We start from the raw sequence: 27,440 nt of genomic DNA on the forward strand, positions 1-27,440 counted from the left end.
GGGGTTATTTGGGGAAGTGTGCTTGTGTGAGACTTAATGAACTGTACACAACAAATAAGTCATCAGTGGTGTGCAGGTTTAAAATGAGTGGAGGAATACATGGAGCTGCTGCAAGATGAGGCAAGGAGCCAGAGACAGAGCATAGTGATCATCTTCATAGACTCAGGAGTGTCACAGTGGGATGAGCGGCTGCAGCCAGAACTGACATGTGACATGAGAAAGTTGCGGATGTCACAGCAGCACGCTGTAAATCAAAGTCTCTGACTAACTCATATTTTATAGCAAACAGCCTCAGGATGATTTACAGTAGAGTGCCCTATTATGTATTCACAGCAGGAGCTGCCTTTGGCGTTCAGGCTGCACAGCTGAGACGGTTTTTTTTATAATGCGTAATGGGTCCACTCCTGCATTCTCATTGAAAACCACAGGAAGGACACCATACCACACCACAGAGACGGTGGAGGGAGGGAGTACCTCTCCACCTCACAACGTCTCCATCTCACGTTACCCAGCTATAGTGAAGTGGCGGAGTCAGCGCAGAGCCAACTGCGCCACTGAAGCCTGCCTTGTTATCCAAAGGTGATAAAACTCAGCTCTGAGGCCCATTATGCTACTGCATCAACATTTTACATCTCACTGAATGTCCGCGGTGAGCGCACGCCACCGGTGTGGTGGCTTCACAATGGGACAGGGCGGTGTGGCACATCTATGCCCTGGTCGGTGGGTGTCGTGAGTGACGGCAGCAGCTGGCAGAGCTGGAAGAAGAACCTTCTCCTGGGACCTCGCGTCTGAGGAGCGCCTGATCTGGAGGCAACGTGAGGAGCGCACATACCTCCAGAAAACGGGCGACAACTAGACTTTCCCTGCTGCGCCCGGCAGCTGCTGAGGGGCTGACTGATCGGTGATAAAAGCACCGCGAAAGAGGAAAATAAAGCTTCTCTCAGCGGGGCAGAGACAAACCAGTGCCTTCAGAGCCAAAAGGCTGTGGGTCCATAGTATGGGAGCGATATGTTGTCCAGGAAAGGAATCATTCCTGAGGATTACTTACTGACACGTTTGGCTGAGAATGTCCTTCAACCAAAGTTCAAAGCCAAGCCGAGGAAAGCTCGGTTCGTCGCCAAGAACGGCACCTGCAATGTAGCGCACACTAACATCCGAGAGCAGGGTCGCTTCTTGCAGGACGTCTTCACCACTCTGGTTGATTTAAAATGGCTCCACACGCTCATCATTTTCACCATGTCCTTCCTGTGCAGCTGGCTCCTCTTCGGGATGATCTGGTGGCTCATCGCCTTTGCGCATGGCGACCTGGATGAGAGAGGAGACGACTTTGTCCCGTGCGTAACGGACATTCACTCCTTCTCATCCGCCTTCCTCTTCTCCATAGAGGTCCAGGTGACCATCGGCTTCGGGGGCCGGATGATCACGGAGGAGTGCGTCTCCGCCATCATCATCCTGATCGTGCAGAACATCGTCGGCCTGGTCATCAACGCGATCATGCTCGGCTGCATCTTCATGAAAACTGCGCAGGCCAATCGGCGCGCGGAGACGCTCATTTTCAGCAAGCACGCCGTCATCTCCGTCCGAAACAACAAGCTGTGCTTCATGATCCGCATCGGGGACCTGAGGAAAAGCATGATCATCAGCGCCACCGTGCGGCTGCAGGTGGTCAGGAGAACCACCACGGAAGAGGGCGAGCTCGTGCCTCTGGACCAGATCGACATCCACATGGATAACCCGGTGGGCACCAACGGTGTCTTCCTGGTGTCCCCCCTCATCATCTGTCACGTCATCGACAAGGACAGCCCTCTGTATGAGATGTCAGCTTTTGACCTGCAGCATCAGGACATCGAGGTGATCGCGGTGCTGGAGGGGGTGGTGGAGACCACGGGCATCACCACGCAGGCCAGGACCTCCTACGTGTCGGATGAGATTCTGTGGGGGCAGCGCTTCGTACCTACGGTCTCAGAGGAGGACGGCATGTACGCGGTGGACTACTCCAAGTTCGGTAACACCATGAAGGTGCCGACACCGTGCTGCAGCGCCAAGACGCTGGATGAGGCGGGAGGCATCGCTCGGTTTAAGCTGAACGAGGGCCTCACCTTGCGGCCGATTGTGAGAAGGCGGCGGGGCTCTACGTTGGTCCACAGGACCAGGATGGAGGACTAGTGAACTGATCTATGTCAACCAGCATTTTATATAATGATTTATTATTTAAGTTTGAAGATAGTGAAATGACAAAATCATATTTATTTTATAATTAATACATGTTATGGAGCAGCTGTAATCAAGGGGGCAGGTTTGGTTTCAACAGTGGGGGTCCTCCGCCAGAATATTTGGAGCACCAAACACTTAATTTCCTGCATTCTAGTAAAAGTTTATGCACCAAATTGTACAATTTCTGCATCAATTTATGGTGTAAATGTCGCTAATTCTGTTTAAACTCCACTGCTATCTTCATGTCTTTATTAAGGGGGACAAATGCACATGTTCCACATATTGAAGGGGGTGTGTTCCCTGCTTTCCCCCTGATATCTATGCCTATGCCTGCAATCAGTAATCCACATTACATCTCTCTGCAGCCAGATGTATGCACGCATCATCAAGCTTTTTACTCAGGGCCAGTGAGAAAAATGCACAAAGACAGAATGCACTGAGAACTGTGAGGAGTCCTGGTATCCAGAATGAACAGGAAGTCCACTTTGGATATGCTTGATTTATTATTATTATTATTATTATTATTAATAAAGAGTGACTGCATGTATTTAAAAGAAATAAAGGAGAATGCTTTAAGTAAACTGAGTTGTGGATGGAGAGGCCACATTATATCCTCCTGAGTCCTGAAGTTTTGTTTGGTATGCATTTTTCATTTCTCCTAGCTATTTGGGGTCAGTAGGACCTGAAAAGTATAAAAAACTAAACATTATCAATGGTAATTAAGTCCTAATGTCCTCAAACAATTACTTCCTAACAGTCTTAGTCTGTTGCTGTTGCCAAACTTGGTCAAATTTGTTGCCACATCAAACTAAAAATGTCATAAATTATCAAGTTTCAACCATAATATGTGATCAGGTTTTGTCCACCTCTGTGTCTGGATCGGCTGCAGACTGAATTGGCAGAGATGGCTGCCATCTTGTTTTTACATGGATTAGTGTATTGTGATCTCACTAGATGGCACAAAAAAAGTGCCCACGAACGAGAACAACAGGTCTGAGTTAAGAATGAAGTATGAGGTCACGTAAACCCAAAATGTGATGTCCTCATGAGGACACAGGGTCTCAGGAGGATATGTTTCAAGAGGGAAACCCTAATGATTTAGTATCACACGTCTTTACAGTTTGGGGCTCCAAAAGCAGAGCTGGAATGTTCCTGGAGGTTTGAGGTCAAAAATCCAGGAACGATAAGGCAATATTTTTGGCAAGAAACACTTCAATTTGGTATTAAAACAGTAAGACTATTATGTATTGTGCAAGGCATTTAACAGGTGACTTGTCATTGCTCTCTAGTGGACAAGTTGCACTAAACTGTTGCTAAATGACACAAATGATACAAACATATCTAATCACTCCACTATCTGTCATAACCAGCTTCAACCAATAGCCTGATATATCATTTATCATTAAGAGACAAATGAATCAAAATGTAGGAATGATGATTATTTAGTATGATTCAGTCATTACACAGCAGTTTTTCCAGGCTCAGTCCTCCTGATGAATAAACTGTGTGCACAATGAATCCAGTTCCCCTTTAAAAATAGCAATGTTTTTATGCAGCCGCGCACCAGACACTCATGTTTCTGTCCTCCTACATTATTCACACAAACACATTGACACAAATGACACTGAGGCCAGGTGGCATTTCTCTCTTTTATTAGATTATAATCCGCAGAGCTTAAAATATTAAATTGCTTTTAACTTAGTTAATAATTAAAATACATAAAAACGAGAGCCAGAACTGAAGAACCCTGCAAAAAAAAAAAAAAAAATTAAAATAAATAAAAAAAGGAGAATTATAAACCCAATCCTCCTCCATACAGAGGCTATGTCTGACAGAACCCGCTTGCGATTCTTTGTACAGTAAAGTCCAAGCAGACTGTGCATTTTCTATACATGTGTAATGATACCATTATTGTTATTATTTCTGAACTAATTTTCCTCTGATAATCTTTTCTTTTTAAAAAGAAGCAAATTTTAAGGGACAGGTAGAAACAATAAAACAGAAGTGGAAATTTTTTGTTTTTAGTTTTGAACTGGGAGCACTGGTGACTGTTCAACAGCAGAGCAGCTCCACACCCTCGACTCCCACCCCTCTTTCTATCTCCACCTCAGCCTCTCTGGGCCTGCAGACATTACCTCATGTCTTTGTCCTTCTGTGCAGCTGGAGTGGGTGTCGGTGGTGGTGTTGGTGGATGAAGGGGCTGCTGCTGCTGTGCTGAACACCAGCAAACAACTCTGACTCATACGGGCACCAGTCTATCTCAAACTCTCTGATCAGATTAAATATCTAACATACAATCTTTTAAATTTTCTTCTCTGTCTCCCTGTTTCTGTGGTGTTCTCTTCATGTTTGCTGCCCTCTACAGGTCGGCTCTGGGACATGTTTGTTAGGGGTACACCAGGTGAATATGTGACTATACTGTAGTTAAACACGATCCACATCTGTCATATGAAGGACTGGTGAACAAGGGACAGAGAATGAAAAAAAAAAACAGAGAGACTTCTCTCTGGCAGCAGTGACGTATTCTCTCAGGTCCTGAGTAGGAAGCGCTTTAATCATCCCCCACATAAACAACCCAAACAGTGATTGGCTAGTATCGCCCCGTCAGGCAGTAACGTGGCTCCCTACTGGCCAGCGTAGTGGCCGTGCCCCTGCCAGGCCGCCTCCTGTCGCTGCAGGAGGAGGGAAGGACGAGCCCGCAGGTGAGCAGAGACGCCTCTTCTCCACACATCAACAACACTGTACAATAGTAGGTTGAAGCAAAGCAGAGCCCCCTTCCTGTACTGTATGTTAGGTAGAGGATAGAGGGAGGTGAAGGGTCGACGGACACGCTGCACCCCCCTCTACAACAAAAAATAAAAACTGAATAAAACTTCAACAAAAATAAAAGTGAAATAAAACCAAAAAATAAAACATACACATACTTTTTTGTTCCTAGTTTAAATTGCAGAGAAGATGGGAGGGATTTGCCCCTGGGAGGAACGCTCACGCCAATTCCTGCTGGCGTGACAAACCCCTCCCCGCCACCCCAAACCCCCCGAAAACCCTCCCCCCCTTCCTTCCGGCTGGTTGGTTGGTGTCGTAGCGAAATATAAGGGTAGTGGAAGGTCTCTAAGTCCTGCTGGCACCGAGGAAGGGGGCCAGGCTGTCTTTCCTTCTCTCCTCTATCTTATCTTCTATCACCCCCGGGGCTGCTGTCTGACCGCCGCCCCCCGCTCATCTCTCCGTCACGTGGTTTTGTGAAGAGGGGGAGGGCGCCGAGGCGGGGGCAGAAGGGGCCGGAGTGGGCGCGGGTGGCGGGGCGGGGGTGCAGAGGATTTCGGACAGGTCGTCCATGATACAGGTCTCCTTGGGGTCGACCAGGTTGAATTCCCTTACGAAAACGATGAAATGTGCATACAGAGTGTTCAAGTGGCCCTGCAGGTCCAGAGCCACCGTCTCTTTAAAGTGCGCCCAGTAGAGGTGAGCCAGCACGTGGAACAGGTACCGGCAGATCTTCTTTACCAAGGACTCAAAGGAGTTGGGGAACTCTTTGCCTGAAGGGAGAAAAGAAACACACAGGAGAGACGGGATTAGACAGGAGTCACCACGAGGGAGTTTAAATGACAAGGCTGGTGTTGTGTGGATTTTTATATCATCAACAAGTCCTGTGAAACACCATAATCAACAATGTGTTTGTCTGTCTCCAAATACTCTCTGTTCACTACTACACTCATCCACAAGTCTACTTGTTCCTACTAAAGATGCAAACCTTTAAAACCTGGTCATAAATATAAAGTTTCATATAAAAAAGGGCTAAATAATTTCCTTTGTACTGTAGTCAGTTGAAAAATTACTCAAACTTGAAATAGCTCATTCATTGGAGACTATTTTCAGCCACGGATAACAACACCACTGGTGCTCTAACATCTCTATTTACCGCAGCAGGGTGGAGTCTATTAAATCAACTCAACATAAACTATAGTAACCATGTTCGTTGTAATAACCAATGTCACCCAGTGGTGCCCATTTATGTGTTTTTAATCGTTTTTGGACGACACTGGAGCTCTATGACTGAGAGGAATACAAATCAGTAGGAACACTTCATTGTTTTGGTCTTTCAATGAGATTTATGGCCAAAAAAAAAGAAAAACAGAATATCACCAATGTTATTTTTTAATGACTATAAGTATAACCTCTGGCCTTTTGAATTATATTTGAGCAGAAATACTAGTTAATTAATTGATGAGTTGCTCAAATAATGAAGTGCTACAGGAATGAGTCCTAACATGCAGCAATGAGTTAGCATTTCTGCACTCCTGGTTCCCTCGCCTCAAAGTCAACGTTTTTATGAATGTGGTTTTGGTGAGATGCCTGAAATAAAGTCTGCGGTTAACACAAGCTTAAGAGACTTTCGTGTTTTGTTGTATGGCATAAAATACTTCAGTTAATACCCCACTCATGAATTTGGAAGCCTTACGGTATCTTTAAAAAGATGGTTGCTAACAAGCTGCCAAATGAGACTACGGACAGATTTACAGCCTGGTTGAGGTGCCGACTTTTAAGTCATGCGACTTGGTGTAGTTTGTTTACAGCCTAAAGTTAGCTTTTTACTTCTGCCGATTGCGTTTACACTTAAAGAATCATAAAAGTGGTGTTGATTTGTAAAGATTATTTTGCTTAACAAAATGTGTAATGTTGCATTCACATGGAATCAGGCAGACGGACAGCACGGGAAAAATAAAAAGCAGAACAGTCTGGCAGAATGGCAGGATGGTGTGTTGATGATATATTGTGATCATCATGCCAGATTGTTTACAAAGAATGGAATAAAACATAAATCAAATTATTCTGTGTTTATTATTCGATGTAATTTTTCCTAGTAATGTCCAAACATTGTCCAGATTGCCCGTGTTTTCACCATGCATAAAGCTACGCAACACTTGGTTGTAAATTCGATCTGGGAGGACAGCAGAAGTTTAAAATATTTTAACTATGACAACAAGGGGAAACTGAATTTCTCCTTGAGGGACTGATGAAGAAATGCTTGCTTCTTCCTTCGTCAATGTTGTCTATAGTTACTACTGCTGTCCTCACCTAATTTTACCATCCTACACTCATCCACTAAAATGATATCAGGTCTGCCATCTATCGTCTGATGAATTTCATGTGAACACTGCACAAGTATCATAAACTTTTGTTTGGCACGGAACTTATTTTCTGCATTAATCCAAAGTCAAATGGGAAAATCCCACTGGCTAATTGACGAGGGAACCAGGGTGACACTAAATTCCAGGTCAGCCAACAAAAAAAGTCATCCCTGCAGGACTCAGTCACAATATCTCAACTTGTACTATTGTTTTTCACTATTTTTTGTATCCTACAAAGCAAAGGGTTAATCAATTAATCAAGAAATGAATCAGCTAATTATTCTATAGTGAATATAACTATAAAATGCAGCCCCAAGTAACATCACTATAACTTCTTTCAAATACTTGATGTATGGGACCACCACTCTGTCACTGACTCTATCCATGTGAAGCAGCAGCAGGGGGCAGCACTATAACATGAGTTACTCCCAGGAGTCATCAAACCTTCAGAGGGACACTCACCGTATTTCGTTGGAAAGATTTCCTCATCTGTGACCAGTTTCTGACAAAGACTCATTACGAAGTCGACATATTGTGGAGCAGTGCACTTCGTCTTCTTCCCCCTCTCGTCATACCAGTAGTATATTCTATAGAGAAAGACAAAGAAGACATGCCAATTCATGTTGTCATATACGCCTTGCCAAACAGCAGGAAAGACACATCATCGAAACAGGATACTGTGACACAACTGCGTGTTAATTAATCATAATGAATATTTTCTAAAGAATGTTTGTGGTTGAAGCAAGAGCTGCTCAGACAGTAAAAGAACATTTCCTGGTGAATAAAACGGTCGGTGTCACTCAAGCGGGAAGAGAAACAACACACGTGAGCTGTGAGACATAATTAGCCTGTGAGACATCACCATCCTATTTCCTCATTCGCGGAAAACCAACACACCCAGTGACGATTCACTTTCTGGATGACGTGGTTCAGAATTACAATACGGTCATGTGTCATATTACCCCGTTATCATGTTTGCATGTTTTCATACCACTGGACCTTCTGAACTCCAAGCTTTACTTTCCTGACTGGGCCAAAGTCCCTGCTGTTCTGGGAGTTAACGGGACACTGACGACCCCCCAGTCCTGCTGCTGATCAAACATTTCCAGAGGGGGGGTGACCCACATAGCTGATTTGTAGGCAGGGGATCTGAGTTATGGTTAACAAAAGTCAGACAGCAGGTCAGCAGCACAGAACGAGTCACGCTAGCGGGTCGGTAGACACCTTAGGAATAAATGAATGAGCTAACAAGGGGAGAGGCAGTGAAACAGGACCGGTAACCACCGAGACAAAGGGCCGGCTGACTGATCGGCGAGCTGGAAAGGTCAATTAATAACCTGATGAAAGAGTGAAAAGAAATGTGCATGCAGGTGTGAGTCTGGGAGGCAGTGGGGCAGACATTACAAATCCTGAGGAATGTAAAACGTCCACATAACTGACCCTGCAGGAGGGGACCTACTGACCGCAGCACCAGCACCAGACTCTTACAATGCACTTACTCACTCAGGATTAGACTGTGTGTTTGTGTGTGGGAGAGACACAGAATAAACTACAAACATGCCTTCTTCACTCAGACACACTGACCCAGACATGATGAAGCTGTGGCCACATTCAGTATGAAGCTCTGCTGCAGAGGAGGGTTTACGTTAGGGAGGGAATCAGCTGAGGCCCCATGACACGATATCACCATGATACTTGAGTCACAAACTAATATTATTGTGATTTTTAATGGTATGCTGTGTATTGTGATATCATCCTGTGGTATATTGTAATTTCTTACCCTTCTCCAACTGCAAATTATGTCCTTTAAGGGACACTTAGTCAACATCTGTTTTATCTAAAAAGCTGAAGTTTAAAGTCTAAAGTCTAAAGACAAAGTTCAGTCTGTGCGTCTCACTTCAATCATTTTAATTGCAGCAAAATGTACTTGGTGGACTGAAAAGCAATTCAATGTAAAATTCTAGTAGGCTACCAAAATTTAATTTAGTATTTAGTATATTATAAAATAAAAGAATCGATACTTGTGTGATACGTGTCCTTGTATCAATACAACATTGTCACACAAAGTACTGCACTACTATGCTGTATTGATTCTTCCGCCCACCCCAGTTTACCTTCTGTTTACTAACACATGGGTTGGGGCTTAATAGGATTTCTTTGAATATACATTTTTACAAGTTTCTTACCAAAGGTATGCAACCTTTGTGTACTTTATATTAAAAAACAAATCTTATTTTGTACCTCGAGTTTGTCACTTTCGTTTGTCACAGTTGTCTTGTAGTGGGATGAATTGGATTCATAGCTGCCTTAAGGCACTTTCTTAAATATATAAACAGTGTATTTTATGTTTTTGGTGTATTTATTATATAATCTCTGTTTTCCTCTGTAATCTCAAGATATTGTTTTTATATTAGTTAAGTGGTTACAAGGTGGGTTAAATGATCATAATGGAGGGAATGGTGGCACACTGTACAGTTTGGGGACAAACAAAATATATGCTGATATGTGGCTGTGTGATATCTGGCTGCACCTGCACAAAGGCTGCACTATATGCAATTAAAAAAAGTCATATTACCATTATTTGGACAGATATTGCCATCAATCTGATTTTGGTGGTAATGGTACTTTTGCAGTTCAGTTTTACTGGGGAAAAAAAGCTAAAAATGATTATGTGATGCTGTGGTCTGTACCAAACAAGTATGTCGCTCTGACATCTCTCCATTAATGCATGTATATGTTACTGTTTGTGCATGAGTCTGTATTTTGGGTCTGTGTGTACATATATGACAGCAGAGTGAAAGAAAACTGAATTTCCCCTTGAGGATTAATAAAGTTTATCTTCCTCTTCTTCTATAGAGTATGATTTGTAGGCTGGGGCATCTCTGTAGCACCATGATGCCTCATTAATAACGGCATGCTGTGACACAGTGTACCTTTATCAAAAAACTGCAGCTCCTGCGGTTTGGATATTGCACTTGGCCACACTGCGATTTCGATAATATTGTGATTAACTGTTCAGTCCTAGCCTGCACAGTGTGTGCTTGATTAAAGGATGCAATAAAAGTAATGAAACAACAGCTGTAACTTTAAGACTGATAGTCAAAGAGTGAAGTTTATGCGACAGATTAAAAGCTTGTAATTAAGCTAAATGACAACCTGAATGTTATGTACACTCTGTGTAAACAGGATATTAAATATTTGATAAGAGGCACTTAGTGCGTATGTGTATTTTACCAACTGAATCCAAAATGGAACCGGCTTTAAGAACCACTACTTAACAGTGTGAGCACATTACCACACATCTCTGTCTCTCTCTCTCTCTCTCTCACACACACACACACACACACACACACCCCCATCCATCCATCCACCCACCCATACAAAATGGGTCTAAATAGCTACCAAATGGTTCCGTTCCCTCATAGCTCATGGAAACATTTTCTTCCAAAAATAGTGCTGAGCTCTGCCTTCGGGCAGGGGCACTGACGCTGCTGCGACTGTGGCTCAGTCAGTTTTCACCACAGAGGGGGCACGGGTGCCAGGTCCTGCACCGCCAGGAAAGGGTGGGGTGCTGGGCAATGGGCAGAGGCGAAGGTACAATCATAAATGGTCGGCCTCGTCTTAGAAGCGCAGTTTTAATAGTGAGAATGCGAGTCAAACCAAAATCCATTAAACATTTTAGTTGAATCCCGAGTGGAGCTGTGGGAAAAACATGTTTTTAAGACGTTGCTTCTGTTTTCCACAGGTCAATAGACAGTGCAAACACAAACATGTTAATCTGCACGGCTCTCTCCACTCTTCACATACTGCAGGCGAAGCTCACCGGCTTCTTCCATTTCTCAGGGTGTGTGCTAGCAGCAGTAGCTTAAGGTGACAGCAGTGGAAAAATCCACTGTTGACTAAGAGGTTAACTCGTGACGAGTTTATCTCTCGCAGCAGATCTGTCATATATGTGTCATTTCTCAATGTTTGTGTTGTTTGTCGTATTTTTAATCCAGGGTGAGTGCGTGGGTGAGCGCCATTGCTGCATGTAATACGTTAGGAGCTGTGTAGAGAGTGTTGCGGTTTCTCAAAGTGTCGGTAATCAGGTTTTTCCAGCCTCCAGTGTACACAGGGGGAATGACAGCCTCTCTCGAAAAACAAGGGCTCACACATAAAGACGGCACCCCGCCCCGACAGGGCAAACTAGTTACATAAATGCTTACAGTTCCGTCACCTCCCTTGTGTTAACATAGCATGAGTAAGCTTCCGTGTTATGATTATCCTTTAACATCAACTACTGCAGAGATAGGCCACTTTTACTGCACACAAAAACCATTAACCACCTTTAATTAGCCAGCAATTAGCCAGCAATTAAACATAACTAACATTTGGTTACAGTTTGATCTCAGCTCTCCTTCTAGGCACTGTGTAATGTGAATATGATGACGGTAGCAGACTTCAGATAGCAACAAGAAACTTCTGGCTGGTCCGCAGGGGATTAAAGGTGAAGCTACACCAGGTCTGTCTGCTGTATTTGATACACAGCTAACCTGATGCAGCAGCTGCACTGGATGTGTTTGAGTTGTAGGGATCAAAAAACAGTAAAATAATCCTGATTTGTCCTGTTTCTGACCTCTGGGCTGCTGCCTTTTATCTGACTCAAAATCTGTGCTTGTATAATAATGGAGTTATCAATGAGTAGGGACAGTGGCAATTAGCAGTTTCCTGACTGGTAAACAGGATATATTTTCCTGGGGTTTTATGGCACAAATGACCTAAAAACACAATAAATAATAAGAAGAATGTGCGTCAATTGTTACTGTCTTGGCTCACACGAGTTTGTAGCTAGTGATGGTGGGAAAAGAGGTCCTAAAGAGACTGCTGAAGCCACATATTGAATCATAGCTTAGAGACGTGAAAAAATGCTAAATATCCTTGAAGCATGCCGTGCTCAAAAACAGACACTGCAAACATGGAGACACAACGGTGCCATTTTCAATGTGCAACAGCCCTTAGGTAAAAATACAGCTGCTGCAGTGCATTAAAGCTGCATACTGCACATTCCAAGATGAACTGAGTGGGTAGTTAAAAGACCCAAATTAACCTGAGTGCACCCTCCACGTTGTGAGTCATCCCTTGTCGACCGGGGGAAGTATCCCCTTGATGAATTAACCAATTTCTGATAAATAAACCAATGGGCCTCTGCAGGTGAGTAATGAATAAACCAACAGCGGTGGAGGTAACTTACGTGTTGCAGGCCGTCATGGCTTGACAGGTATCCCCAGTGCAGAACTCTGAGATGGTGCTGTACTGCAGGTTGATAAGATTGAAGAATGTTGTTGCTGTGGCAAAGACAAGAGAGAGATTTCAGAGTGTGTTAGTCAGCGTGTGCTGTCTGCTACATAAATAAATCATAGTATCTAAATATTTTTGTGTGCCAGACTGACGTGAATGATTAAAATACCACCAGATCATAAAATAGGACCATCAGTGTCATGTCACGTTCTCCTATAGATGAGGATGACACACCCACAGTATTGTATGGCGCAGTGCATCTGTCACCGTGATCGATGAGACAGTCACAGTCAAATGCACACACTAATCCGTCACAACCTTCAACAACGCATGAGCCCCAGAAAAAAGAAATGGAAAACATGGGAGGTGGCTGCAGCTTTCGCAACCATTTAAGTTGTTGCTCCAGTAAGTTAAAACTAAAACAGGTATTTCTGCCACAAGGGAACTCCTACGCAGCCTGTTCAGGCGCAAAACAAAGAAAATCTGGGGTGTATTCTGTGACAAGAGACGTATCTCTCGATCAAAATATTTGCTCTGTATGTTAGACTCGTGAGAACTTTGTGGTATGGTGACACTCCAACTAGAAACAATTCATTTAGCTGACATGTAAGGGGAAAAAAACATTCCTCATGTACGTAAAGTAAACATTCAGTGTTGAAGAGAGTTTTTAGAGCAGAGCAATGCCACCAAAACCATCCATAACTAGCTTAAAGATTTCAATAAACAGTCCAGCAGTTAAAGAAGCTAAAATAAGGCGGGAAAAAGTTGAGGAGAAGCAATGGCTGACTTTGTGTGATACTACCTTTATTTTTTTTTTTACTTATTCTAGTTTCTTCTGTTGTTGCTAAATCTGTCCAAAAGTTATTTTATCATGTTGAGTAGCTACAACGCAGTTTCTACCTGCAGAACGTTGAGGTCATTTCTAATATCAGATTCCACAGATGAATTCAGACAGGACAGGACAAGGTTTTGTTATCTGAGGCGTTCTGGTTTCTATCTTTAGTCCAAGTAGCACTGACGAATCATGTTTGAGTGGCAGGTAAACAGTACATACGAAGAGGTGGAATGTATTGGAGGAACTGCAATCTCAGGATTCTTTGGCGAGTGTCTGACGCCACGTTAGCTTCGTATTAGCTTTTTTCAGATTTATCTGCATTCCTATGCAGTATCTGCTGACTGAGATTAGCAAAATTGACCAGCGCACACTGCAGGCAGGAGGAAGTCTCCTCGGATATCTGCTGGCTATACCGGATAAGCCCAAAATATTGTCTCTCGCTCCCAGAGGTTGCTGATGGGTTCTCTGGCACTGTACGCAGCCCTTTAAATAATGATTTAAGTAATAATTTCGGCTTCTGAATAGAACGGAGCAGTTGCTCTACTGAGCTGAGTTGAATTTATGAAAACAGGTCCGTTGTATCATCCTGCAGGAACCCAACAGCACAGGACCCATCACTGCTTCTCCTGCTCAACAAAGTAGCCACCAAGTGAGAAAACATCCAAGTGCTGGTTTCTACTTGTGGGCTGAATTAAATGACTCCAATCATCATCGATTGCTTAAACAAACTGTTTAATCAAAACAATGCTCGTCCCTTTTGTTTGTGCTGAAGCTAAAGAGCAATTAGTGGGGGGATACAAGCTGATACAAGCCAGCTTACATAACCTCCAATTTCAACACATTAACATGTGAAAACACGTCCCATCTGTCCTACATAACTGAGTGTTTTCAGTCTAATACTGAAAGGAAAAGAATGCTTGTTTTTTCCTTTACCCTTGCGAGCACCTGGTGAGGATACGTAACCAAAATAAAGAGTCTCGTAAGATCGATCAAGCAGCCAGGCCGTTTACAAAACTCCAGAAATGATGCTCATAATGACAACTATAAATTTCAGTGCAAGCTAAAACACTGCACTGGAGCTGGCAGTAAAGGATGGTGTTTAAAGAAGCGGTGTGGTGTTACTGGGAACAGACTCAACGCTGTGCCAGGCCTGGATCATGTTAAGGGCTTGGCTCCAGCACCGCAGGAACATCTCGTCATCTCCAGACAAGTGCATACCAATTTAGAAAAACAATTCCAAACCCTTGAGGAAGACCTTTCTAAATAAATCGAAGCAAACACTGAGCTGGACCAAAGAATTTTTATGTCATGAATAAGATTAATAGGCCCATTTCACATTTTAACAATGACTGTTAAATTGCTCACAGGCTTAGTATTTACAGCACTGGTTTCTGTTGTCTGTTCAGGAACACGTCCAACTGTTTGAGCAACTTCATGCATCCTATATATATTCTCTCACTGCACCGCAGTCACTCACTGTTGCTGGCTAGCCATTCGTTGAGGTCTATCTCTCTGGGCAGCACCACCAGCTCCTTGAGGTCAAAGTCCACCACGCGGATTTTTGTGTACTCTAGCTCCAAGTACTGCTTCTTCTCTTCTGCCGGAGGCTTCTTTCCATTTGGCTTCGTCTTCGACTTCCTGCAAGGCAGAGGGAAAGAGGACGGGTTAAGCAGCTGCAAAGGACTTTATATGGGCAATAAAAAATTAAGGAAATTACAGAGCGAGATTTTTACTGTTTAATTGGACACTGTAAAAGAATGGGAAGAAATGTAAAGACACTTTTCTGGACTTTTTCTCAGACACTTCTATATGATAAAACAGTAAAACATATGTGTGTCCAACCAGATTTTCAGGTCGCCAACTGCTGAGCCAACCAGGACAATTCAGCACAAGTTGGTTTTGCAATAAAACTCCACTTGATAAACTGGAAAGTCAGCCCAGGTTACTTGTCATGCGCTAAATGCACTGGAAATGAAAAGCAGCTACTAGCAGACAAAACGTTATGTAGATACAACAGCCTGAGCTCAGGCAAAGAGATCTATAAAACATGGACGACATAATGACTTTTCCAAAACTGAATTCACGGCAACCTAAACAGACCAAACAAGAGTCCTCTATTGCTGTACATGACCCCCAAATCTAACCTCTAACCCTATGTTAGGTCTATAACATCCACACAGACGGCCGTCCCCAGCGCCTTGTACTTCCACTGCTAGTTTTAGCACGGGAATGCCATATCACACCCTTCCTGCACTTCCAGGGCTGTAACCTCTCCTCCCTCAGCTCCCTGTCTGTATCAGTAACCGCAGTGCAATCTGAGGTCAAAGGTTGAAAGACTTGATACATGAGTGAGAGGAATAAACAGAGGCACTGTGGTCTGGGACAATCTGGGACTAATGCAATCGACTGCCCATGCTCTTCAATGTTTTCCTCAGTGTAGTGACCCCCGCTCCCAAATTTTCCCTACATCTTTATTCCGCTCCATCTTGGCTCTGCTACTGTTGTTTGGGATTGTTTAAGGACAGGGGAGTTTCAATTTGCTCCCAGAATTTATTCAGCTTTTGTTGACCCTCATTTCCGCTTGTCTTGCGCTCACCGCCTCAATCTCCAGTTCTCATCCCTCCTCTCTCCACACCCTCTGTCTAAACACAATGATCCAGCCATGTGTTCTTGGCTCGCCCGTTCCCGTTTTCCCAGTCGCACTCCCAGAAGACAGCAGCTCCGGCTCCTGGACCAGCTAGAGCTGTTCTAACAGCACTAATGACGAGGGATCATAAACACTTTTTTCCGGCAACAGCCAAAACCCTTCTCACTTTCACTCAGGCTCTGCTGCGACTAACTCTGGACTTTATAGGAAAGAAGCCTTGACTAATGGGGTTTCTGCAGGAAATTCGCCGTCCACATACAGCCAGAGATATCAGAAATAGATTTAGGATAGCGGATAAAGGATAGAGAACAGAAGTGGGGAGTGGGAGCAGAGGGGGAGAAAGGAATGAGGAGAGGAGGTGGACTGACACAGGACCAGCTGATATCCATGGGAACTAATAAACACTTACAAAACATGACAGGACTGCGGAGCACGAGGCCTCTTGGCCAGAGCACAGTGTTCAAAAGCCCTTTGCAGTTTAATTCCCCTCTCCAGGAAGCGTCGCCCTGCTTTCCAACTCAGCAAACAAGGGCAAGCATGTCAACATGTGGATGCATACAGAACTAGCAGCCGTTGGCTTTGTAAATGTTTAAGTTCCCCCCTTTAGATGTCTAATTTAGCTGTCAGGAGACATACTTAGCTCTAAACTGCCTTTAGGCCTTCTGCGAAAAGATCTGAAGGACCAACACTTGCACAATCACACACACATGGACACACACACAACACCACTCAGGTTCTCATTTGTTAGGTAATGATTCATCAAGGTATTGGGCTCTTCCTATCAGGCAGCTCCTGAACGTGTTTTGGCCTCATTTAAAAACCAAGGACACTACAGAATACACCGCTGGCTAATAATTAATGAGTGGTCACTTTCTGTTTCACCTCTTTTCTCCTGTTGCTCTGCTCTCATTCTGTCCATCCTCTTTGTTTCTTTACAATATCTTGTCTGTCTTTAGGCTTGTAGGCATTTCTTTTCTACCCGCTCCTCTTCATGGCTGTGAGCTCACCTGTCCAAACAGCCTATTGTTCAGGGTCAAAAGCCTCAGGCCACACAGTTCCATCCTTGCCCTCTCTTCTCATCTCTTTCTGCCCTTTGTCCTTCATCTTCGTGTCCCCGACTATTATCCCTCCAATTTACCTCACTCCACGACCTCTACCTTCTCACATTTTAATTACTGTTCCTTTTTTTAAAACTTGTGCCTCCTCCCACACCTGTTTTTATATTTGTCATATTTCTCCTTATCTCTGTCTGCTTCCTTCTCCCCCTCACAAGACAAAAAATGCTTATGAGAGCACAGACACATTCATGTGGTCTGTGTGGTTTTGCTCTGTGAGCTACATGTTCCGTCATGTGAAAGAGCTTTACCCGAGGATGGAGCTTCATCCACAGATACCGTCAGCTTGCACAATTTTTCAAAGGCTCTGCTAAGCCCCTCTGAAAAAAAAAAAAAGTTAGACTCCTGTAAAAGGTTCAAGTCAGTTCGTTTGCCCCCCTCCCCTTCCTTTCCTTCTGAAAACATTCTGTTTCACTGAGCTATTTCCTGCCTCTTTCCCTCTGTAATTTCATCATTTTCCATACAAACGCCTCCTCCACCTCTTGCGAACATTTGTGTGGTAAGGGGAGGTGAAATTCTGGAGCCATTAGTTTATTTTAGGATAAAGAAAACTTCCTCTCTGCCAGCACTCCTCCCCTCATACGTACATAGTCTGTCTTCGCTGCAACACACACACAGCTTTGTCTGTTCTTGGTGAAGTTCTCCCAGGCAAGTCTTTGCCATAAAAGGCAGCAGATGCCTCTTTCTCCCTCACCAGATCAGCGACAGATCAAGGCAGGCCAGAAGGCAGAAGTGGAGGGGAAGTGAGGCCAGGGCCAGGCACATGTCTCCGGGCTGGGGGGACAGCCATAGCCTGCCTGGCACCAACAGGAACCATACAGACTCACAATCCAGAAAACCGAGTCAAGCTTGCTGGAGTAAGTCTACAAAGACCTGTGAGAAAATCACGTGTACAAAACTGATGTCTTTTGAACCTTGCATGTAGAGGTGGAGGGCGTGAAGCAGGAAGACCAACATGTTGGCATTTCTCTGTAATAAAACATAATAAGGAAATAGGGTTGTATAGTCGGGTGACACAGGGGTCAGCGCTGCAGAGCTGAGGAGTGACAGCTGTTCGACTGCGTCTGTTAGCCATTCTCTTATCCCTTTCACTTTTCCCAACAACACCACCTCCCCCACCACTCTGCTGTATTCACTCACTACCTTTGCCCCTGTACCACCACCATCTTTGTATCCTGCTCTGGATATTGAATGGCGGTCTCCATCTTGTTGTATAGCGAAAAGACTGACAGTACATAGGGAACGACGATGGAATTAAGTCCTGGACTTTGTTGTGTTATCCCTGACAATAACTTGAAACTTATTTTTTAACTATTGCATGTGATTTTTGTCAAATAAAGTAATTCAAACTAAAACTATCACACTATGTTGCATACATACACACCAGTGACTTCACACTGCAACACAAACATGGACATGTGTCTCTGGCTGCAGACCCCTCTCCCTTTTCACGGCCGACCCAGCTGGTCACAACAGCTGCGTCACGGGCCTGATCCCACCAGAGTCCTCGAGAAAATCCAGAAGAAGCGACTCCTGTCTGGTCTGAGAGAGCGCGTTTGTGCGAGCACGTGTGTGTCCGACATGCCCCTATGTGAGCACGCAGTCTTGGTTTAAGTGAATCAAACATACATCTCTTTGGCCTCACACTGGTGCATATATCGGCTGCCGAACGTTGGGCAACTGCTGCTGAATGCTGAATAAACTCGGCTCAAAAATAAACTTTGTGTAAAGAGGAGCAGCCCTCTGGCAGGTACACAAGCATGTCTCATTAACAGAACCTGGTTCCAATTAATCCTGGAATCACTCGAGGCCACATTACAGAGCTATGCTGGAGAATTACTTTAAGTGCTTTCTCTTAAATACTACAATTTGCTACTAAAGAGCTCCACCTTCTCTCGATGCATCCACATGCACCGATGCTTCAAACAGGACAAAAGCTCATACCATGCTGACTGCTTTCTTCATACTTCATTATCTCAACACCAAAACATGCATCCATCAACACTGATACTGATGCTATGATTTAAAAACCAGAGGCACTGGAGTTTGTGTTTTGATATGGACTCCTTAAGATTAACTGAACTCAACCTGCTCAACAAAGCCCATGTAATGACTTTTCCCTGAAGTCTGCGGCTCACATGCCAAACCCTATATTGCACAACTGTCTTTGAATTGGCCCTCTAAATCACAGAGGAATCCAACTATTGGCATATGGATGCAGTTAATCCGATGTGCGAGGGTAAACAGCACGTGCAGCCATCCAACGCTGACAACAAAGAAGTCTACCATCTTTTCTAAGACAGCTAGCGACCTGAGGGATTTGCTTTGATGGCAACTGCGAAAGTTAACCATTTAAATGATCCTACATCTGAAATCTGTTTGTTTTTTTTTAATCTGAGAAGAACTTTATTTTCAGCAGAGTTAAGATACTGAAAACATCTCTTAACTATAAGACATTTTTGTTATCTCTCTGGAACCAGACAAGGTGCTCCAAGGTGCAAAGATATTCTTTTTTCCCCTGTCATCACCTGGCCCTATTACAGTACTGTATTACTAGAAACAGCCCCTGTGTCTATGATAAAAGATATGAGAGATAACATACACCACAGAATGATCAGAGGTCTTCTACCCAGGAACATCAGAGAAACACCCCTGACTGACCTTCAAACAAACACCTAATAGGTGAGAGACAGACTCAGGAAGTTACTTCCTCCTATCAACTGATTGTGGAGTTCAGTGTTCAGGTTTTAAGAAACTGCAATACAACATCAATAGCAACAGGACGTCTCTCCAATATCAGCCGATAAGGCTCGAACTGAGTGAATGAACTCTGCCATTTTGTAAAAAGAGCAGCTTCAGTGAGGAGGATCGGTTTTCTGCAAGCCTGGCCTCCCGATCTATTTCAGGCTTCAAATTGAATAGACTCAATGGCTCTTTTCCCTGAAAAACCACAGACGGAGGAGCGCAGGCAGTCTGAGCACACCAAAGCTAAACCACAGCAGCCATTATGGGGCTAAAAAGAGACAGCGTTAAGGATGGACTCAACCAGAGGCTCTGCCTTGCTCTGCTCAAGTCTACAGAGTTAACCGCTCCGTCAAAGTTATTCCTGAAGTTTTTGTGTAGTTTTTAAAAAGGGTACTGACGCACAAACACTTGTCAGTTTTAGTTTTGGGGTGAAGAGATAAGAGGGCGACTAAAACAAAGAAGGCACAGCTGCCACCACTTAATCAGTAGCATCACCAGGGGCGTCAGTGGCACTGTAAATCAGTAAATGAGAATTGCAGCCAGCCAGGATGCAGGCCCAAACGTGCACACACACACACTCAGAGCTAATTCAACTCCTGACCGTGGTTCTGGCTACCTCTTCTCCCCCTTGCCATCCTGTGCTTAATCCCATTCAGTGGCTCTCAGGCTTGCAGAGTAAGTGAGGACCCCCTGCCAGCACAATAATGGAGCCTCATCAACATCACAACGCTCATGTAGGACAGAAAAGGGGGTTTTAGGGTGGAGATAAGACCGAGCCGCTGTTTAAGCACTTGGCAAATCTAACCTTGTTGGAAGGAGGTTAGCTCCTACATTGATAGGAAGCAATTGAAGTGGATGATATGACTGAGGAGCTGACTGAGATTTCTCTATACTCTGATCAATCCAATCAGTCTATCTGAATGGTTACTGAATCAACAGTAAAACAAAGATGGGCTGTGTGTGTGTGTGTGTGTGTGTGCGTATTTCTTACCCCACACTATTCAAGCAGCCAATATGAGCAAGAAATAAACAATTCTGAAAAAAGGGTCAAGATTACACAAGGCTACATTCACTCTCCGGGGAACTGGATTGTAAAAAGCAATCTTTTCCAGTCTAGTATTCATACCTGCATCCAAGCCAAGGGCATTCAACCGTTCACAGGAGGGGGAAACTGGTTAAAAGTGGAGCTATAAACAGGTCTACGGCGCCCCCAACCCCCTCATAAAACCCCAAACTATGCATCCTTGTTAACATTGATGAAGTGTTTTTGTTCGGTTTTTCCTCAAGACGTCAAATTCACGAAAACCCCCATTTGTTCCCCCAAGGCATATAACTTGAAGACATATTTCCTTATTAACCAGCTGATTTCTTGAGTAAGGCGGTTCCCAGTAAAAAAGGAGCAGCAGAACATGTCTCTACCTGCCACAGCTCTTACAACAGACAAAACAACACACTATACAAAAACACTCTCTGCTGCGTCCATTACATCCTGCTTACAATCTGTTAAGAGATCCTAAGATGGTGGATATTCTCCTCGCTATCACTCTCCACATCTTCACAGATGACAATAGGTTTTGAGGCATGTGCCCTTTGGGCTGCTCCTTAAAAACACACCTGTCGTCTGACTTGAAAGGTAAGAGGAAACTTCACCAAAGCAATAGCAGGTCAGTGTGTCCCCTGGAGGAACACACTCATATTTTCTTCACATGACACACACAGGGTAAACACACATATGAACTGGGGTAAATATTTGCCATGATCACACTGTTGTGACACGGGTATTTCTTCTTAAATTGCATCAATTCTCCACAGGATTTAATCATGACTGCCGTTGTTGTTTCTGTCACTTTGTGTGACACACACACGCACTGTTAACACTCCTATTTGGGTCATACATTCTTTAAGTCTTATGCACGGTCATATTGTGGCCTTTAGATGGCGGCTGAAATAATTCATTTACACAGCACTTTTTATGCATTAGAATATAGGTCAAAGTTGTTTCCACGAAGAAGAAACAACATTCAACAAACAGCATGTTCATAGTAAAATCACACAGGGGCTATTACATGTTTCAGCTCTAGTCCTAAATGATGTGATCAGCCTATTTCCTCCAATTTCCAGGTTATAATGTAGCCTACAGTGTAATAGGTTTGCTCTGAGATAGGATTCAATCAGGATTAACACCCAACCCTGACTATAATGTGCTCATTTATCTATTTCTATTACATTTAAAAATAAAAAAAGCACTGATTTAAAAATTCCCTCTTTAAGGTTGTATCTGCTAAAACGTTAACAGCCGTCTTTAATAATTTATCAGACTAGATGAGGAGACAGGGTCACATTTCTCCTGCTCGTGTTGGGTCTTGTTAATGAGAGCTGCAGGAGGAGGAATGATGCGTTCAGGGTACACGTCGCCTTCCACCACCGGCTGGTAAATTGCTGTGACCCCGGAACCAGAGGGTCCCTGTACCTCAGTAATTACTGCTGAGAGGAGACAACTACTTATCTCTCAGGCTGAGTTATAGAGGCGTAGTAAAACAGACTTTTACATAAGCCACTGACTTCTTCCGTTTGGTTTTAGGCAGACAACTCTGTCGTAACACTATAATAACACTGTACCGTAACTTAGTAATAAAGCTGCTGAAGATGAAACACGACGTCGTAAAAAAAAAATACAGTCAAACTGGTTTCTGGCAACTGTGGAGATATTTACGACATATTGGCAAAGTAAAACGTAGTTAAGTCGGATAAAACGGTTTATCTCGACCCGTCAAAGCTTCATAAAAACATAAAATTATCATATTTACAGTAAAAGCGCGACTGTGAGTTTTACCTTAGTACTTTTCCGACCGCCTGAAGCACCATTTTGCAACTTAGTCCGTTTTTGGAGTTTCTCTGAGAGTGCATGTCCGTCTTATCTCCAGAAAAGGAGCAATAATCTCCGACCATAGTTTAAAACATGAAGATTTATGTCTTAATATCGCCAATTCAGCTTATTCAAGTGTCCCAAACACACCAGGTTTGTTCTAACTGAAGGTCTGAGTCACTATACAGCAGAGGAGAAAAACTTTGTCAAGACTTTACAGAAAACCCGCCCCCTCTGTCTCCTGTTGGCCAATCAGAGACGAGGAGAGGGCTACGTGGGCGGGCTGTTGTGACGTCAGAGTCTGCCCATGTGGACGTGGTTCATGCATTTCCCTTAGGTGTAGTTACAATGCAGCAACAGGTGGTCAGCCAGTAACTGGGAACTACAATGGAATAAAAAGGTGTTGCTACTTTTTATGTGGCTGCTATGGAGCAGGTTTACATAAGCACGACTTTACAATGACAATAAAGAAAAAAAAAAGTTAATATTCTTAACAGCACAGGGAGAATACAGTAATAGGCTACATTATTCCTAATTTATCAGCCCTTACATGAATGCCCCAGAAATAAAGCTCTGAATAACCCATCAAGTTGAACTGCAAATATTTTTTCACTGTACATGCACAGTATGAAAATGAGTACTGAGGACTGTGACTGTATGTTTAAAAGCTCCAGTGGTAGTTAAGATTATATTTTTATCCGTATTTTTACAGGGGCAATATCACTGTAATAGGCCAGTGTTGGCTAAAAGCTAATCTTCAATTTTTATTTCCATTTTTTTTAAAAATAAGTAAGTCATTAAAACAACAGACATGTGAAACCATAACAGGAATAGCAGCTAAAAAATAAATAAAAAAACTCACAGAAATCTTATGTCAAGCTCAAAAGTTTCAGCAGCAGCAATGCAGCATACACAACCTGTTGTCAAAAGTGTTTATGAACTGTCACAGTGTGTCACTCACTTCTGCCAAAACTGTGCTACGCACTGCGTTTACATAGTGACTGTGGGGCGACATTCCTCGTGATGATTTTGAACTTTACCTGGAGTCCAACTATGACAGTCTGGCAGCAGTCATGTCGTGTTCAAACACGCCAAAGTTGAGGAACGGAATCAAACGTAGACTGTCCTAGAGCCATGGGCCGATTCATAGAAATATCTAGAGGTTTGTGTGCGTGTGTGTGTGGGGCGAGGGAATTATTTGTAACAGTAATTTTATAAGTTTAAAATTTTATGGACATTATTTGAAGAGTACGACATGAATTCTAATTAAACTGTCAACAGAGAGCGGTGCCAACAACACCTAAGTACAAAATAAACACCAGGAAATGAACTTCGGGAGTCAAGCGACTCATGAGAAGATTACAACTAGTGTTATGGCACCATCATTCCCTCGCCTTTCTTCCCTCTAATTACTGCCTCCCAACAACTGTCCTCTCTTATTCTCTCCTCTGTTGCTCTTTTCACACATTTCTCCTCCCTCTCTTGGTTTGTTTTACTTGCCTCTCCCTCTCATTGTCTCCACTTCTTCTTCAACAAGTCTGTTTTTCCTCTCTGTCTCCTCAGACCAAACTTGTGCGGCCGTGTCGGAGCTGCAGATGTGAGAAGTGCTGGACCAGCTGGCTGCTGCAGCATGGACACACACACACAAAGACGCACTAATCTATGGGATCTGTGGAGCTATGTGCACTCCTTGAACGTGGGTGGCTGCAAGAAGCCGAGGGAGGACGATAAAAGAGATTGTGAGGGTGTTGTATGTGAGGACTGCGCTTAAGCAAGTGTACTTATGGGTGCGTGTAATTTGTGTATACAAAAGTGTGTGTCTGCAGAAATGCTGGTGGAGCATGTTTACTGCGGACTGTTGGACCCTCTGAGGCGCCGCTTGTTTATATTTAAAAGCCCCCCCATGTGATCCAAAGAAATTATCTGGAAGAATCAAAGGGACAGAGGGTCCGACAGACGCCTCTGCACACTGGGGTTTGGTGGGTGGAGCCGCGTGATCCGGGGGCCCAGTGAGTGAGTCCTGCTGTGGTAGCTGTGGTGAGGGGAGAGAGACCAGAACAGGGTACTGACTTTTTCCCTGGTGCTAAAAATAGCATCAGCCTGCCTGGCCCATAAAGAATACAGAGAACAGTGTAAAGAGAGGGAGGAGAGGAGGGGGACATGCCATGTGTGTGTGTGTGTGTGTGTGTGTGTGTGTGTGTGTGTGTGTGTGTTTGAGTGTGTATAAGCATAAATAAGTGAGCAGCTTTATCAGTGACTGTGTAAGCAGGTGAGTGACTGCACTGATGAGGGGATACAAGGGACCTGTGACCAGGTGTGAGTATAAATAGTCAATACTTTATTTTATAGCAACTTAAAGGACCAGTGTGTAGGGTTTAGGGGGATATAATGGCAGACACGGAATATAATGTAATGAGTATGTTTCCTTTAGTGTATAATCACCTGAAAATAACTAGTGTTTTTGTTACTTTAGAATGAGCTGTTTATATCTACATAGGGAGTGGGTCCTCATCCACGGAGACTGCCATGTTTCTACAGTGGGCCTGAACGGACAAATCAAACACTGACTCTAGATTGGGCCATTTGTGTTTTCATGTCAGCTACGTTTTTAGTTGGCAGCCCCTCTGCGATGAATAGTTTTGGAAACACACTGATTTTTTTTAAATGTGAAACTGCTTTAGTCAGTGTTTTTACTGATTTAAATCACCAGGTCCATTTGTTCTGGAGAGGAGGAGACCTCTGCAGAGAATTTAGCTCTGGGTAAAAACTTCCTGAACAATTAACACTGAAGGAAATCTAACTGGAAGACATTTTAACTTCTCTACAATCCTCACCAAAAGGTACAACTAAATCCCCTAAATTTTACAAACACAACTTTTAAATGTGTCGGCAACACTGGGTATTGACAACTGCAAATTGTCATCAAATGTCTGGTCAGCTTTGTAATCTTGGAAACTTATATTTAATATCAGCAAGCTTCTGATTTGAATCAAAATTTTGCCAGTTTTAGATTATTTTATTTCAACAAAGTTCACATCTGGCTGCTTGTGTTTAGACAGTATTTAATATTTGAGAACTCTGGCCTCTCAAAAAAGGTTTTGTAAAAAAAAAACAAAAACAAACAAACAAAAAAAAAACATGCTCATAATTCTTAAAGTTAGGTTTTTAAGAAACTGATTTTGGTGTCTATATTCAGGTATCATACCACCACCTTGAGCTCCTACGATTAGACATTAATCAATAAGTTGACTGAAAGAAAATTAGTCACCCACTATTTTGATAATCGATTAATTGTTCCAGTCGTTTTTCAAGCAAAATGTCAAACATTCACTGATTTCAGCTTCTTAAATGTACGAATTTGCTGCTTTTCTTTCTTATTTACTAAAGTAAATGAACTTTTCTTTGTCATTTGTGACAGTAAATGAGGATTTTTGGGGTTTTCGGATGAAAAAAAAAACCAATATGAAGATGTCACTTTGGGCTCTGTGAAATTGTGATGTGCTTTTTTTTTTTAGTTGCAGCCCTACTGGCACCAGTACCAAACTTAATATATACTTAGATCAACATATTGTGTATGAAGTGTTATGTGTTTAATTACAGGGTAAAACTGTTGTTATAGTTGATATATGAAGTGCTCGTGTGCTACGTGTGACCACCCAAGAGGAAGCAGAGTGTTGCTGTAATGGAAATCCCATGCTCAGGGAACTTTCCATTAATTTGCTCCTAACTATTGGATCCGTGCGGTCACTGAAAATAGAAGACATCCATTCAAGATCACTGGGGCTTGGCCTGAGCTTTAATGTGCTTAACAAATCAGGCATGAAGGCTAAAAAGGCAGGTGGCTTTTAACTTAAAGTGACATTTTTCTGTTGTTAAACAGGTAATATGTAGTCACACCTGTAGTTTGTGCTGTTATGTGAGCTGCAGGCTAGTCGTAATGCTGCTGGACCCTCTTACACAACGTCTGACGTGGATGGAAACTACCGGCCACATACCATCGTCTGGGGGACGGAGGTTCACTCTTTATGCTCTGCTAACGTCACCGTTTCGTTCCCTTCCAGTGAGCAGACAAGACATGGCATCACTCATCTGCCACCTGCCCTCACCAAACCAGATGTTTACTGGCAGTACGTATACCCGAGCCACTCTGATTACATACTCATCCGTTTGTGAGGGAGGCATACCTTGAAGTTACAATAAAAACCTTAAGGGTTACATAAGAACTTCAGGGACATTTAAAGATCTTTTTAACTACAAAGAACAATTTTCAGATTAAACAAACGCCATGTATGCCTAGAGACTGAACCCTTGTAGCCTACACACTTTTATCACTAATAACAAGCTGCTTCAAGTATGCAAACCTCATCAAAAGACAACCACCCTGGAGATACAGAGAGACAGTAAAGGCACAGATTTAATTAGAAAACACATCCCTCATTAAAAAGAGGGGATGAGAAGAAATAAAGGCGGTTTATGGAAACACTCTGACGTCACTGATCTTGTGACTGATAGATGTGTTAGCGTTAATCTGATGAGTGACGTCTACAGCAATAACTGATAAGACCCACAGATAACACCAGGAAAACAAAGACCGTGTCGGTGAAAAATTCAA

General features: G+C 43.3%; 2 protein-coding genes across 5 annotated transcripts in view; one reads left to right on the forward strand and one right to left on the reverse strand.

Annotated features, from left to right (window-relative positions):
• The first annotated feature begins 24 nt into the window (after nt 1-24).
• Nucleotides 25-4,018, forward strand: kcnj11 (potassium inwardly rectifying channel subfamily J member 11). The gene has a single exon (XM_049575410.1). It carries the CDS (start codon nt 1,009-1,011, stop codon nt 2,164-2,166), a length of 1,158 nt encoding a protein of 385 aa, XP_049431367.1. The 5' UTR covers nt 25-1,008; the 3' UTR covers nt 2,167-4,018.
• A 729-nt stretch (nt 4,019-4,747) lies between these two features.
• mob2a (MOB kinase activator 2a) overlaps nt 4,748-27,440 on the reverse strand; it is a 69,718-nt gene continuing 47,025 nt past the window's right edge. For 3 of the 4 annotated variants that reach the window (XM_049575414.1, XM_049575412.1, XM_049575413.1), the window contains exons 2-5: nt 14,933-15,093; nt 12,574-12,667; nt 7,806-7,930; nt 4,748-5,750 (exon numbers count right to left, since the gene is read on the reverse strand). In XM_049575414.1, the coding sequence (XP_049431371.1) occupies nt 5,431-5,750; nt 7,806-7,930; nt 12,574-12,667; nt 14,933-15,093 (700 nt within the window). In that variant the 3' untranslated portion in view covers nt 4,748-5,430. Of the gene's footprint in view, nt 5,751-7,805; nt 7,931-12,573; nt 12,668-14,932; nt 15,094-22,795; nt 23,024-27,440 lie in introns of those variants that run through there. The other variant, XM_049575411.1, reaches the window with a different exon arrangement.

Source organism: Epinephelus fuscoguttatus, linkage group LG4 (genome assembly GCF_011397635.1).
Source record: "Epinephelus fuscoguttatus linkage group LG4, E.fuscoguttatus.final_Chr_v1".
Classification (NCBI taxonomy): domain Eukaryota; kingdom Metazoa; phylum Chordata; class Actinopteri; order Perciformes; family Serranidae; genus Epinephelus; species Epinephelus fuscoguttatus.